The 16,043-nt window shown below is 40.1% G+C and overlaps 1 protein-coding gene and 1 long non-coding RNA gene across 3 annotated transcripts in view; one reads left to right on the forward strand and one right to left on the reverse strand.

Annotated features, from left to right (window-relative positions):
* LOC103214266 (uncharacterized) overlaps positions 1 to 5,320 on the reverse strand; it is a 31,313-nt gene extending 25,993 nt beyond the window's left edge. For both annotated transcript variants that reach the window (XR_489391.3, XR_005236542.2), the window contains exon 1: positions 5,194 to 5,320. This is a non-coding gene — a long non-coding RNA (uncharacterized lncRNA). The remainder of the gene's footprint in view (positions 1 to 5,193) is intronic.
* The window catches only part of RFC3 (replication factor C subunit 3), a 209,051-nt gene extending 193,852 nt beyond the window's left edge, over positions 1 to 15,199 (forward strand). Inside the window, exon 8 of the mRNA XM_037986819.2 lies at positions 1,084 to 15,199. Within this exon, the coding sequence (XP_037842747.1) occupies positions 1,084 to 1,162 (79 nt within the window). The 3' untranslated portion in view covers positions 1,163 to 15,199. The remainder of the gene's footprint in view (positions 1 to 1,083) is intronic.
* Positions 15,200 to 16,043: the final 844 nt, after the last annotated feature.

Raw genomic sequence — 16,043 nt, forward strand, 5'->3', positions numbered from 1 at the left:
AACCTAAGAGGCTGTATGCTTACTCAAGAGAGAGATGATGGTTGCTTGACTAAGGTGGGAGCAGTAGAGCTGGTAAGAAGTGTTCAGGCTGTGGATACATTTTGAAGACTAAGTTGTCAGGATTTTCTGATGGCTTATAATATGTGGGGTGTGCGAGAAGGATAGTGTCAGTCTTAACTACTTTTGACCTGAGCATCTAGAAGAACATATGTGACTTTTACTGAGATGCAGAGGATTACAGGAGCAAAGGTTGGGAAAAATATCAGGAACTTAGCTTTGTACATGTTAGGGTTTGGGTGTTAGACATCCAAGTGGAGATGTGAGTAATTGAACATGATCAGTCTGATGTTCATGAAAAAGCTTCCTCCTAAAGATACTAATCTGTGAAGCATCACTATTTAAGTGGTCTTCAGAGCCCTGAGGATGGATCAGGTCAACAATGCAATGAGTGTAGATAGAGAAGAAAACAAGGCCAAAGACTGAGCCCAGGAGAACTCCTGTATTTAGAGGTCAGAGAGATGGGGCTGAACCAGCAAAAGAGACTGAAAAGGAATGGCTAGAGTGGTAAGAAGAACATTCATGTTCATTCAATAGTGGTTCAGGAAAGGCGCTTGCACTCTACATACAGAAAAAGCAATGGGCTATTTCCTTAATGTAGCACAGCCTCCAGAGTCTACCATAGAAAGAAAAGAGGATGTCTGTGGGCTAAGTGAGTCCATGGGAGTCCATGAGGATATCAGTGGCATCATTTATCATGGCACAGGCAGAATCAGAATTTATAAAGGCTAAAGAAAAATGTGCTCTTATTTTATAAAAATGTATTTGCTGACTTCCTACAATAGTGCTATGGTTTGAATGTGTCCTTTTCAAAATTCATGCTGAAACTTAGTCCCCACTGTGGTGGTATTAAGAGATGAGGCCACTTGGGAGGTGATTAAGTCATGAGGCATCTGCCCTCATGAATGGATTAGTGTATTATAAAATGTCTGGAGGGAACTTGTGTAGGACCTTCTTTGCTCTCCTGCTGTTCCTTCATGTGAGTACACAACATTCTCCCGTCTTTGCTCTTTTACCTTCCACCAGGCGAGGACACAGCGTTCAGGTGCCATATTGGAAGGAGAGACTGGACCCTCGCCAGACACACAACCTGCTGGCACCTTGATCTTGGATTTCCGAGCCTCCAGAACCGTGAGAAATACATTTTTGTTCTTTATCAATTACCTAGTTTCTGATATTTTGCTAAAACAGCACAGATGGACTAAGACAAATAGAGAAAGAAGGTATAAAGTTGTGTGTTTCTACTTTGAGTGGTTTTGGTCACAGATCTACCTCCAGAGAATACCTCCAGATACAGGGATTCCTCCACATAATGGGATCTTCCACTCCAACACAGCTCAGGCAACCAAGGGGCAGTCCTGGGGGATGATTTCAGTGGAGGGCTATTTCCAGGCTCCCTGCTCCCTCATCAGTTCCTCTCAGAACACCTGAAATCTTTTCAGCTATTACTTCAGACTTCCTCAATGTACCAAAAACCATTATGCTAAGCCATATCAAGGGGGATAAAAGAGTTTTCCCCTCAACTAAATCAGAAGGGAAAACAAAACAAAACAAAACAAGAGCTGATGAAATCACAATTTACAGTTGTAGAATCAGAAAAGCTGATCATAAAGCACCCAGTGAATTCAAAGCACTTTGGCCAAAGGCAGAATGTATATCTCTCCGGCAGGAACTCATGCTGCACAGCTGTTTTGTCTCTGGCAGTGGCAAATCCTACACCTGCTGGAAGCAACAGGGAACCCAAGTTCAGGAGCACAGTTTTTTCTTACTCAGTGTGTATGAAAGAGCTTGGGAAGCCTCAGATTATTTGCTGCCATGTATTTGCCTCAAAATCCTTTTAAACAAAGTAGAAGAGAAAACAAATGTTCCAGCATCTGAAAGAACAAAGAGTGTAGTCTTCTAGAGAAATAATGTTATTTGCATGAATATATAAACCCTGTAGTAAATTCTTTGTTCACGCCTCTATGGAGAATTCCTGAGCAAATAGACAGAAGCAAAATAGGAAGTAAAATGCTTCAATTGTACCCTTTCTTTAAAGCACGTTTTAATTCCTTAGACATTGGGACAAATTTCGGAAGTCTTCTTGAAGAAGCAACATAGTACCCCCTGAGGTCATCTTCCTGGGATCAGATGCCGGGTGAATTCACTGATCTCAGCTTACCAGGGACTGGCAGCATCATTCCCATTTCTCTTACAGTTGGTAAAGGCATCCATCTGCCACTATAGCCAGTGTTTTCATGGTCTTTTTGAGACTGAGGCATCATCCTCATTTTTTAATAGATTTTTTAGAACTAAAGGAAAGGGTTCCTTGAGGATAAATAGCTCAGTCCTATTTCTCTAGACATTTTACTTACTAGCTGTGTGACTTTATGTAAAGCATAACCCCTCTCTTGGCCCCAATTTCCTTAACTATAAACTGGCAATGATTATCTATGTTGTAAGAAAACAATGTAAATAATCTAGCATGTGAAAGAACTGAGCAGGGTATCTGGAGTATATAGATACTTAGTAAATCTTTACTCTGTAAAGGAATAAAAAGGCCTGAATATTTAAGAGATTGATCATTTCCTGAGTGAGGAATAGTGATCCAGCAATACAAATATCTGATGGGAATGCTATTTTAAAATGAGAGCAATGGTATCTTGAAATCAAAATCCAGAACAAAATGTTCCACAGATAATTAATTCATTTTAATATTTATGAAAGACAGACACCAAGTTTTATTACTTCTGTTTTCAGGATTTAGGAGATGTGCAAATTTTGTAACTTATCATTCAATTTCAAGACCAACCTAACCATTCCTTCCTCCCATGCTCTGTCTTCTGAGACTCCGACATCCCTAGGACTCAGATGACCAGAACTGGTTGCTTTTATGGCATCATATTTCAATAACAATTATGCAGCTCATATTTAGTTTTAATTATTATTTTAAAATCTGATTTATAGAACATAAAATACTGAATGGTATGCATTTTCAGTGAACCTTTGAACTCTTGAGGAACTTTTGTAAGAAGTTAACAAGGTCTGTTGGACTGAAAGTTGTCACCAAATGAAACTATGCTGAAAATGTGTGTGTGTGTTATTGTCTGTGTTTATTTTTAGGGAAATGGACCCGCCAATCTTGCCATCTCACTCAACTAAATCAGTATTTCCACTTTCTGTGATTCATTCAGTAGTACTAATAGTTGCCCTTTGCAGAACAATCATTATATTCCAGGCTTTATATAACTTATCTCATTTGATCTTCACCACAAGCTATGAATACTTTTATTATCCCCATTTGACAGATGAACCAAGTTTCATAACTTGAGGCTCCTGAGATCAGTTCAAGTAGGAAAGTGGGGAGATGTGGCATATTAATAAGGAATCGGGTGGGATAAGCATAAACTAGTTATTATCTGGACACAATCTTATTTTTTTCTAAGTATAAATTATAGATTCTTTCTGAAGAAAAAAGTTTTGATAAAAAGTACTTAAAAAGTTAGAGTTCGGGAGTTCTGATTTTATCCATGAAAGATTAAGTGCCGTGAGATTTGCCTTCCACCATACCCAACTAGAAAACCAAACAAAATATAGAACATAACAACTTTCAAACATTGAACAAGAGGCAGCACCGGACTGTGGCTCCAAGAGAAGGGAAGGAACGGTACTGAGTCCTGTAATTGTCCAGGTTCGAAGGCAGTTTCGATGCATAGTACAGGGCAGGAACCCAGACAAAGCCCAGTGGTCTTACTGAGTCTAGGAGGTAGACTTCAGAATTCAGGCAGCTAGGATTTTCAGTATTTACAGAATCCTAGAGCAGAGAAAGCTACACACACATATACACAGAGAAAGAGAAAGGACATGCTCTGTAAATCTTCAGGGTTCTCTGGAATCTTTGCCTTTTTAAATCAAGTCTAGCCTAAAGCTGCCTCCTCACATATTTTAAGTTTGGCTTAAACGTTTCTCTGTACACCGGGAACTATTACCAGTGGAGGTGTCAACAGACTGTACCCTACCCTTGTGCCAATCACCAAGTTTTGGCCAATCACATGTAGCTAACTGTTCAAATCATGTTCAAATAAGGCAAATGTGGAGCTGTAGCCAATCGGCTGTTTCTGTCCCTCACTTCCATTTTCTATAGGTCACTTTCCTTTTTCTGTCCATAAATCTTCTTTCACCACGTGGCTGCACAGGAGTCTCTGAGGCTGCTGTGGCTCAGGAGGCTGCCCGATTCGCGAATTGCTCATTGCTCAATTATACCATTTTAAAGTTAATTCGGCTGAAGTTTTTCGTTTATGGGGCTGAATATCAAGTACAGGCACAGGGCTCCGTGAGGCTGAATATCAAGTGCAAGTACAGGTATAGGACTCTATGAGGCTGGGAGAGAAAGCAGTAGACAGAAGAATTCCTAGAATTCACACAGGATTCATAATGTACAGAGCATCAGGCAGACTACTCAGGAAGATGTTGCCTGAATAATTGGGCTAAATTAGCCCTAAACAAAAGGCTACTCTAGACTTGCCCTACCAAGGCTTAAAACAAAGTGTTGAAAGAATCAAACTTGATCCCAAGTAAATTAGCTCTATGCCAAAGTCCAACAATATTAAATGTACAAGATTTACCACTTACTAAAAATTACCAGGCATGTAAAGAAGTAGGAAAATATGATTTATAATCAGAAAAAAAGTTCATTCAAAAGAAACAGACCTGGAAATTTCAGATATGATATTATTAGCACACAAGGATTTAAAAATAGCTGCTATAAATATGCTCCATATATTCAAGGTATAGGGAAAAACACAAACATGTTGAGAGGAGAAATGGGATATGTATATTTTTAAAAGATTCAAATAGAACTTCTGAATATTAAAAAAGTAATATCTGAAAAGAAAATTTGATGGGATTCTTGCAGATTAAACACTGCAGAAGAAAAGATCAGTGAGTTTGAATACATAACAATAGAAACTACACAAAATTAAACACAGAGATGAAAGACTGGAAAAAAAATGAACCAAACACTAGTGATTCTTTGAGAACACATCAAGTGGACTAACATGAAGACAACTGAGCTCCAGAAGTAAGGTGGATAGAAGTGTCTGAAGAATAAGATGTGGAGGGGATTGATTGGCTTATAAAACTAGAAGGTGGACCTACCTGTAAGTGCTCAAAAGATGTCAGGAACATCCCTGTTTCTTCTCTCATTTCTGCTTTCTCCTGAAGTTTAGCTTCACTGTGTAGGGAAGCTTTCTCCATGAGAAAGGAATGTCGTTTAACAATCACATCTTCGCAGCCCCCAGTTTAGAGATCCCAAGAGAAGAGGACAGCTCCTCCCTGTGTGTGAATCAGTCAATGCAGGGAAGAGCTCCAATTGGCCCAGGTTGAGTCATGTGTTTACTTGGAGCCATTCTTTATATCAGAGGGGTGAAGAATCCTGACTGCTCTAAGCCGAATCAGGTGTCATACCGTGTGGGACCCGCAGCCTGGACAACCAGATGGAATGGAAAGAGGAAAATTTTCCAAAGAAGATGAAGGCGCCAGGGGAATAAAGATAACAGGTCATCCAAATACCATCCTTCAGATTCAGTTCATCCAAGGGCTTTTTATGCAAACTGTTTCTCCTGAAATACTCAACCCTGCATTTGCTGATTCATTTCCATTGTGTCATCCATGTGTCATTGTATTCAGTCTGTCATTTAACTCTCCGTCTGGCTCATATGAGTTTTTCTCTCCAGCTAGATAGTGAGGCCTTGAAAAGCAGTGACCATGTCTTATATATTCCTTAATCTCTCCCAGTGGCTGTCAGAGTGTCTCTCATGTAGTAGCAGAATAAATGTTTGTTTTGATGAATCTGTTACAGAGACTAGTCAAATACTCCCATTAAGCTGAAGAGAACTTAGATTGAGTAAATACCCTCAGCCTGTGTCATCGTGAAAGAAGACTAAAGTGTTCATTAACAACTAATTTGCAAATGAAACTGGTTTCTTTCTTTCTTTCTTTTTTTTTTTTTTTTACTCTTCTCTTATTAGGATCCCCAAAGCTGTGATGAAAATGCCAGGAGCAAAGAAGTAGCTTTTTAAATTTCTTGATGCCCAGACCCTTTGGGCTCAGGCAGAGTGTGTGGGTGCCCACATGATAGGATTCAATGAGTACTTGAAATCCTTCTTGCCCTAAGTATCCTTCCTTGCATCTTGAAAAATCCTTCAATTCAAAGTCAATTATTTAATTAAGATGCTGTGCTTCTCAAAGAACCCTTTAAAATACCAATACCCCAGTAAAGCGGATATTATGATCCATTAACCTTTTTGCCTAAATTTATTTCTCCAAGTGGCTTTAATCACTCAACAGAACCCTGAAAGAAGGGGCGGAAGGACACAGACGTTGCTGGGCCGATGGGGAGGTGGGCATGTGGATGTTGGGCTCCTTTGGGGGGGCACCTGGCAAACCCAGTGCTTCAGGCACATTATGCTGCAGGAAGAATTTGCATGTTAGACATCTGGGGGCATATATTTAAAAGTGACATTAAAAGGTAAACACGGGAAGTGCTCCTTTCACCACTCTTGTGTAGAAAAAGACCCTTTTTCTTTTAGTATAGCTATGATGGCTAAAGCTAAAACAAACCAATACAAAGATGAGGGACAAATGTGGGTGATTCCCTTATTCTAAGACAATTACCATGTGGTCACAGATTGGCAGAGCCAGCATGGATCATCCGTTAGAGGTCTGAGGCCCCATCTCCTTGACCTCCATTTGTCTTGGCTACTTGACCCAGAACAATCAGGGTTGAGCCCTGGGCACTCTCTTCCTACTCACTTCTGTCAATTTCATTCTTTGTGGCCTTCAGAGGCTGGAGGCAGAGTTTCATTTTTTCCTGACCAGGATACTGTATTTATTCAATCGCCCCTGTTTAGAGAAAAAGAGTGGGAAAGAAATACCACAATATAGATTGCAAGGTATCAGTTGGCAATATCAGTTGTAAGATCTACCTCAATTTCAGAGTTTTAAAGCGGAAAATAATGTGCATCTCAGCGTTAAGGAAGCACAGTAATAAGTTGAACAGTAGAAGGAAGCGGGTTGGTGGCTGTTGCTGGGTAGATGAAATCTTTTGGAATTAGGAGCTTTCACATAATCATAGAGAAGACAGGCATAGAAAAGCTCCCCTACCTCCCCAGTATAGCAGCCAGATTGCTCAGGGAAGGTTCACAAAAGAAAAACCCCTACACAACTGTGCCTGGGTGACATCAGATTTCTGGAATGCAGAGGCTCATGCCTTTAGGGGCTAGTGCAGAGCCTACAAATCAAAGCCTGAATTAGGAAGCTTCAAAGCTGGGAGCCCAGCATCACCACTAACTACCCAAGAGGAGAGGCAGAGAGACCCCTCCTCTCCCAGGGCACACAGGCTCTCTCGGCTTGGCAGCATCTCAGCTCCTCCAGGCTGGCTCTGACAGTCCCTGAATATTCAGTTGGTGTTACTAAGTGAATCCATTCCATCTTAATCATCTATTTGGGGACACTGCATACTGCATTGCTTATGATTTCTATGGTGTTTTTTGCTCTCATTTGTAAATAGCTTTCAGAAACCTGAAATGAAATTGCGTTTACTCTTCATTTTCCTCCATCAGTCTGAGTCAGCTTCACTTGGAATCAGCTGTACCTTCTGGCCCTTTTAAGCAACCTTTATTTCCATGAGGGAGAAAAATGATCAGTCTGCAGGATACTGTGCAACGTAAGGGGATGGCGCGGGAAGGCAAGAGTGAGGCCACTGTCCCCACACTACTCAAATGAGCTCATTTCCGCCATTCCTTTCAGCTAAGAGAATATGCACCAGCTCAGTCGCCTCAGATTAAAATGCGTAAGTGTAATTTCCTTGCACACATTTTAATCTGGTTAGCATTCAGCCTGTGGAAGGCCCCATTCCTTCCCCTGCTCTCTAATAGCTTCCCTGTCTAAATTGTGTCCTCTCTTGTAGAACTCAGGTGCTCATATTAGCCTTGCACAATTTTAGCTGAGAACAGAGGGAAGGAAATCACCAAGGTAACATTGTCTGCCCACACTGCAGTTTGTGTGTGTTTTAACAGAAATAAGAAGCAGATAGACTGTTCCTCCTTAGCGTCTGTAATAGGCTAAACTTTCCCAAGATTCTGTGTTTTTCTTAGGCAAATATGAAATTTAACCTGAGCCACAAAGGAGGGAGGCATTCATTGGTTGTGAAGGACCTAGGAGGGACAGACTGCAAAGCGGTATTACCCAACAGGAGCGGTGCAAAGTCAACACAAGTGCTTTCTTTCTTGTGGCCCTGGGTATATGTGAATGTAAAGTTTAGGCAGAGTGTTTTTTAGAGCACATTAATGTACTCACAACCACATTCCTCACTGATCCACCCTTTCTAGAATGTAGATGGCATCTTATCTGCCATGCTCACCACAACGCCTTCAGGACTGAGAACAGTACACGCATATAGAGGGGCTCAACAAAGACTTTATGAATAAATTGTATTCATTAATGTGCTCTAAGTACAATCCTATGGGGCAGGTATTACTAGTGCACTTTACAAATAAGAAATCTGAGCAGTCTTTGTTTAAAGGATTGGTCTTTTCACAGGAGATGAGGGATCAGTTAGATCTAGTACATTTCAGAGGGATTTTATGGAAGCTGAACTACACATAAAAAGGGCAGTTTAAAAATCAGTATGTTGTTTCCCACTCTCTGTTTGCTAGTATTCTGAGGAAGAATCCAAATAAGTTCTGCCTTTATGCAATTTGAAATGAACAGATGTGTTTTATTAACCTGTTAACCATGGGTGACATCTTATTATAATAGTAATTTTTATTTCCATCATCAGTGTTCTCACAGCAGCATCCCTGTTCACTCACATCTATTTTGTATTAACATTGTAGACTCAGTGTTTTTCATATCAGAGTGTGTATTTAGAAACCAGGCAGGCATTAAGGCAGGGTGTTGCTACTGCCTTACAGTAAGGTAAATTATAAAATTTTAGAAAATCAAATATTTGTGTCTGGGCTCACTAATTATTATTTTCTTTCTTATCTGAATGATCTGCATAAATGACCATTAGGACACATAAATCAAGATCAGTGCAACATTAACTTGGCTAAGGCACAGTAGTGTTGAATTGAGTAGCTGATGTGGTGAACTAACAGGAAATGTGTGAGAAGTCATCCAGATACAATGAGGTCATTCCCAACCCTTACTTTCATCCCCCAGATGCTTAAAATTGTAGCTTAATGTTTTTATTTTTCTTGTGTGGAAGAGGAACGGATGACACAAAAACCTATCAACCCTAAATTGTTGGGTAAATGTGAAGTTCAGTTAAGACTCACTGGATCAGATTCCAAATAATAAAATGATCATCAGTGCCCTATAAGTAGAGATCACAGTGGGATGGAGTGAAATTAGTTTCCCAATTAGGCAGCATTCTCAGGGCTGCAGAGCTGTGCTGATGTACACACCTTTGACTATACACGCCCCCTACTCACACGTATGCACATAGCAAGAAGGTAGTGGTATCGTTGCACTAATATTTGCACCTGCAATTTTCTGGACTGATATTAATAAAACATAGACCTTTGCTTATCCCGAAGGCTGTGACTGAGATCACATATTTTTTTGCTTTTAAGTTGTTTTATGTTTTTTAACATTTATACAATGAACAGGAATTATATTTGTGATTGAAAAGCAAAGTGACGTATTTTAAACATTTTAAAGGGTAATATTTGTATTTCTTAGCTATTAATTATCTCAGTAAATCATAGTTTCCATTGATAATCCAAGAGGCACAGTACTAACAGAAGGAACCGCGTAAGCTCCCAACTCTTTACAAGCTAACTGTATTTTTATAAAAGTTAGTCATTTATATTTTATATACTTCAGACTTCAGGCTATTACACACTTTTTAGTGGTTAAAATTGAAGGATAATTTACATACAATGAAATACGCTGATTTTAAAAATATAATTTGATCCGTTTTAAAAATGTAGACCCCACCCCCGCCATGTAATGTACAGCCTGCTATAGTTTGAATAAGTCCCCCTAAACGTAATCCCTAATGTGGCAGTATTGAGAGGTGGGGTCTTTAAGAGATGATTGAATTATCAGAGCTCTGCCCTCAAGAATGGATCAAGCTATTCATGGATTAATGGATTAATGGGTCATTATGGGAGTGAGACTGGTGGCTTTATAAGAAGAGAGACCTGGGCTAGCATGTTAGCATGCTCAGCCCACTGCCCGGTGATACCCTGCACCACCTCAGGACTTAAGAGAGTCCACACCACCAAGGAGGCTCCTACTAGATGTGACTCTTTGACCTCGGACTTCTCAGCTTTCATAACTGTAAGAAATTCCTTTTCTTTATAAATTACACAGTTTCAGGTGTTCTATTATAAGCAACAGAAAATGGACTAAAACACATCCTTATCAAGATATAGGCTATTTCCAACTCCTTATCACCTTTGTGACCCTTCCCAGATAATCACAAACACCTCTCCAAGCAACCACTGATCATATTTCTATTCTCATAGATTAATGTGCCAGCTCTAAAATGTCATATTGATGGAATCACACATGGCATATGTATGTACCCTTTTAAGTTTGACTTTCCTCACTCAGCATAACGAGTTGAAATTTATCCACAAAGAAAGGAAATGCATCTTTATAGAAGTTAGTGAGACTTCCTCAGAAGGGACCAAGGAAGCCATTTTTAGAAAACAAATATTGAATAAGGAGATTTTCTTCACAACCTCTGTTGGGAAGACCCACATAGCTGGGGTCTGGAGGATCCACTTCTAAGACCTTTTCACTCACATGTCTGGCCCCTGCCCTGGGATGGCTGAAGATGAGTTTAGCTGGGACTCTGAGACTTAATCAGCTACATGTGACCTCTGTATATGGGCTTCTCAAAGCATGGAACTCAGGCCCAAGAGGGAATGTTTTGAGAGAGGCCCTCATGAGAAAGAGCATTCCAACTCAGTCAGGCAGAAGTGGCATACCCTTTTATGACTGAGCCGCGTGAGGCTCACACGGATCACCTCCGTATGACTCTGCTAATCAAAGCGGTCATACAGCCACTCAGATTCAAGGGGAAGGGATATAGACTCTAACTCTCAATGAGAAGACTGTCAAAGAAGTTGCAGCAATTTTCTGGCAGCTTCTGTGGATAATGAACGCATGGATTGTGTGTCAGAATTAGGTTGTCTACTACCTACTTAGGACAAGTTTAAAGGAGAAAAAGTTGAAATATATGGTTTTTGTATGATCGATTAGAATAGTTTAAGTGGGAATAAAAAGAAATTCTATGCATAGGGAACTGACTGAAGTAAAGCTTCTGCTATGTCAAAAATGGAGGTGTTGACTGGGCGCAGTGGCTCATGCCTGTAATCCCAGCAGTTTGGGGGCCAAGGAGGGTGGATCACTTGAGGTCAGGAGTTCGAGACCAGCCTGGTCAACATGGTGAAACCCCGTCTCTCCTAAAAATACCCAAATTAGCTGGGCATGGTGGTGGGCGCCTATAGTCTCAGCTACTTAGGAGACTGAGGAACGAGAATTGCTTGAACTTGGGAGGCGGAGATTGTGGTGAGCCAAGATTGTACCACTGCACTCCAGCCTGGGTAACAGAGCAAGACTTTGTCTTGGGGGGAAAAAATGGAGGTGGTGAGTGAAGAGTGTCACAGTGCAGCAGGAGAGAAGCGGAAGGAGAGAAGAAGAAGGAGAGAAGCAGCAGGAGAGAAGCAGTGTCACAGAGCAGTAGGAGAGAAGCAGGAGAGAAACAGAAAAAGACCATTAAGGAATCATGGATTGGTGATCAGTTTCATACATTGAACAGTAACAGTATGAGTGTCTACTTGAGGAGAGTGATTTCCCCGTGGTACTAATTATGGCTGTATCTCTTACTACAAAACTGTACAACAGAGGTTAGTGAGAGGAGGACTGTTGATAGGAGGCTGGACAAAATATAAAGGTTTCTTGGAGATACAGCAAGTGCTGATCTATTTATCAGATTTATAGTAGGCAGAAGAATCCCTCAACCACCCCAGCCCCCAAGATGTCTATCTCCTAATCACTGGAACCTATGAATATATTAGATTGCATGACTAAGGGGAATTAAGGCTGCAGATGGAATTGAGCTTCTGTACTGGGTTGAATAGTATCTCCCTCCAGATTTGTGTCCACCTGAAACCACCTGCATGTGGCCTTATTTGAAAATAGAGCCTTTGTAGATATAAACATGGCAAGATGAGGTCATACTGGGCTAGGGTAAGTCCTGAATCCAATATGACTGATATTCCTATAAGAAGAGAATTCGGATGTAGAAACACATGCAAACAGAGAGTTCTATGTGCAGATGGAGACATAGATTAGAGGGATGCTTCTACAAGCAAAGAATGCCAAAAATTGCTGGCAGCCACTAGAACTTGGAAAGAGGCATGAAAGAATGCTCCCCTAGGGTGTTCAGAGAGCGCCTGGGCCTGCCAACACCTTGATTTTAAACTTCTAGCCTTCTATAAAAGAAATTTTAAAAAATAAACTTCTAGCCTTAGAACAGTGAAAGAATGCATTTCTGTTGTTTAAAGCTGCCCCATTTGTGGTAATTTGTATGGCTGTTCTTAGAGACAAATACAGTTTTGAGGCAGTCCACTGTAAGGACAAGGGACCCCATAAGTAGAAGAAGGAACTGAAAGAAAGAATCGGAGATGGTGGAGTGAAAAGGACTCAGTTCCATATTACTGGCTTTGAAGATGGAAGAAGGGCTATGAGCCAACAAATGCCTGTGGCCTCTAAAAAGCAAGGAAATAGATTCTCCCCTAGAGCCTTCAGAGAGAACACAGCCCCGCCAATGCTTGATCTTGCCCACTTGATGTCAGACTTCTGACCACAAGAACTGTAAGAATGGATGTGTTGGTACTTTGTTTACATCAGCAACAAGTGACTAACATGAGGTTAGTTGATATTGGAGAGAACGGTGAGTCAGACCCTGTTATGAGCTGAATTATGTCTGCAAAATTTTCCTTTGTTGAAATCCTAACCCCCAGTACCTCAGAAACTTGACTATTATGTGGAGATAGGACTTTTCAGGAGGTCATTAAGATAAAACGAGGTCACATAGTGGGCCCTAGTCCAATATGACAGGCGTCCTGTTAGAATTGGAGATTAGGATACAGACACACACAGGGAAAAGACCATGTGAAGACAGAAGGAAAAGGCAGCCACCCGCAAGCTAAGGAGAGAGGCCTCATGAGAAACCAACCCTACTGACACCTTGATCTCAGATTTGTAGCCACTGCAATGGTGCGGAATCATACTTCTGTTGTTTAAGCCACCCAGTTGGTGGTACTTGGTTGGACATCACCAGCAAAGTAATATAGGCCCCAAATTCTTCACTTTTCTCACTTTCTAGATTAAGGCTCTAAGACTCAAAGTAGAAAAAATAAATGGCTAAAGTCACATAGTGGCATTGCCGAGACTGAAATCTGCATTACTTGATAGTGGCATAGAGGACTAATGAGTACTCTGGGGTTCTCTGTAGAGTTTTCACTGAGGTTTTGGTGGTGTGGCTGCCTGTTTTTTAATTCCTTCACATCTGAACGTTCAGAACACATTGTTTACATTTGTTGTCCTGCTGAGTTGAATGAAAGGCAACTCATTAAAAAAAGAAACTAAAATGGGTAAGTGGTCCAAAATTGGAACCTGAAAAAGAAAATATTCATTGGCCATAAGTCAGGTGTGATTTTCTGTAAGATTGCATTTTATGGTAGATTCCACTGAAAGAATATACCTCTCACATACATTCTTAATCTGCTTTTCAAAATTCCTTTTACTCAGGAGGACTGGATGCAGGAGGATGAGCCAATTAATGGCTAACCATGTCTGTACAATATGGTAACTCAATGTAACTCAACATAACTCAACGTAATTGCTTTGTGTAGTTAACTTGCTAGTTAAGGCCATCATTCTCAAGAAATCTGTACAGGCGGACTGGACCGGAAATCATTTCCCTTCCTATCCTGTCATCCTGACATACTGCAAGGCATGTGTATATTTACGTAGTTAATCCAGTTGCAAATGGAAATTAATAATAGATATTACTATATCAATTACTCCATTGCAAGTTAATGTAGATTTTTTTTCCTGCTTAATTTATTCAAATCAAATACCCTCAGCCTCAGGTCTTCCAAGACGAGAATGTGGGCTACTTTCCATCCTGGATATAAGAGAGTAATCTAAGCAGACTGTAAATTATTTAAACTGGTCACCCTAATCTATTACATTCTAAGTAGTTCTTGAAATCATTAATGAGGGCATCAGATCCTGCAGTCTGAGTGGCAAATTTAAAAAAAGAAATCTATGCTGGCTTTAATTACTTTTAAAAGAATAGAATCAGATCCTGATCTTATTAAAATCAAGTCATAGGCACTTAATAACCTGGAGCAAGAAAAGAAATTGAGTTTTATACTACCCAAAGTTCCAAAACTTCAGCCCATAACATAGAGGCCCATGTACTGTCTGTGGTGCCTCCTTACTTCCTGAAACTTTTTATACATTATTTCTGCAGATAACAACGTTGGAGGTAGGTGTTGTCATCCCTGCTTTACAGGTGAGGAAACTTATTCAGAGATTTAAATAACTTGCTCAGCTTATACGTCTCTGAACTGAGATTCATTCTGTGGTCTATTTGATGCCAAAGCCCAAGCACTTTCTACTGTATCATGGTTTACCAAGAACTTTCAAAAATATTTTACTTGAGATGCCAGAAGCCCTATGAGGTAATTTTCTTTCTTATGGGTGAGAAAGCTGAGTGTTCTAAAAACTGACTACAAATAATACAGTAGGAAATGGCCTTGGAACACTTTCTTCTCTACCTCAAGCATGCATATGCACACGTAGGCACACACAGAGAGTTACCCCACATCCCAGCCTTGCCTTGCTTCAGGGCAAGGAGTAAACTAACTGGATAGCCTGTGGTGAGGAAGAGGATGGGAACCATCTAGTACTTCACCTCCAAGGGCCATCTATTTGTGAATCCTTTTCATAGTGAAGGATATGCCAGAGATACCATTTACTTTTCATTACTTCATAGAGAAAGTACATGTGTGTTGAAGTCTTAGACTTCAGAGCTTTCTCTTTACTTATGCTGTTCATTGTCCCTGGGTTAGAGGGCTGGAGTTAGAGCTGCCAAATAAAATGCAGGCAACCCAGTTAAATTTGATTTTCAGATAAACAATGGATACTTTTAAAGTATCAATATATCCTAAACATTACTTAAGATGTACTTATACTAAAAAAAAGTTAGTTATCTGAAATTCAAATTTAATTGGGTGGCCCATATTTTTATTGGCTAAATCTAGCAGCCCCACCTGGCATGGAAGTAGAAATCTATTGGAGGAGGGAGACCATGTGACCCAGTGGTCTGAGAAGTTGCTAGACCACAGATCACGATGTCAGAAACGCTGCTTTTTTTTTTTTTTTGGAACACATCAGAATTTATAAAACTTTATACTGTAAACAATATCAACAAGAAAGTTAATAGAGAACAACAGGATAGGAGAACATGTTTATAAATAATATGTATGATAAAGGACTTGTGTCTAGAACTCTTAAAACTCAATAATAAAAGTACGAATACCCCCATTAAAAATGAGCAAAGGATTTGAGTCTTTTCAGTCAACAAAGAACATTTGCAAATAGACAGTAGGCACAAGAGAAGATGTACAACACCATTAGGGAAATGCATATCAAAGCCACAGTGATCTACAGGAACAACGGAGAAGCAATAAAATATAAAACAAAACAAACAAAACCCCACAGTGAGATAACACATCAAATCCACCAGGATGGCTATTTAAAAAAAGACAATAACAAGTGTTGGCGAGAATGTGTAGGGATCCTCATATATTGCTGGTGGGGCTGTAGAGTGGTACGATCTCTTTGCAAAACATTCTGGTAGTTCCTTAAAAGGGCTAACGTACAATTGTCATACGACTTAGCAATTCCTA

Source organism: Chlorocebus sabaeus, chromosome 3 (genome assembly GCF_047675955.1).
Source record: "Chlorocebus sabaeus isolate Y175 chromosome 3, mChlSab1.0.hap1, whole genome shotgun sequence".
NCBI lineage: Eukaryota > Metazoa > Chordata > Mammalia > Primates > Cercopithecidae > Chlorocebus > Chlorocebus sabaeus.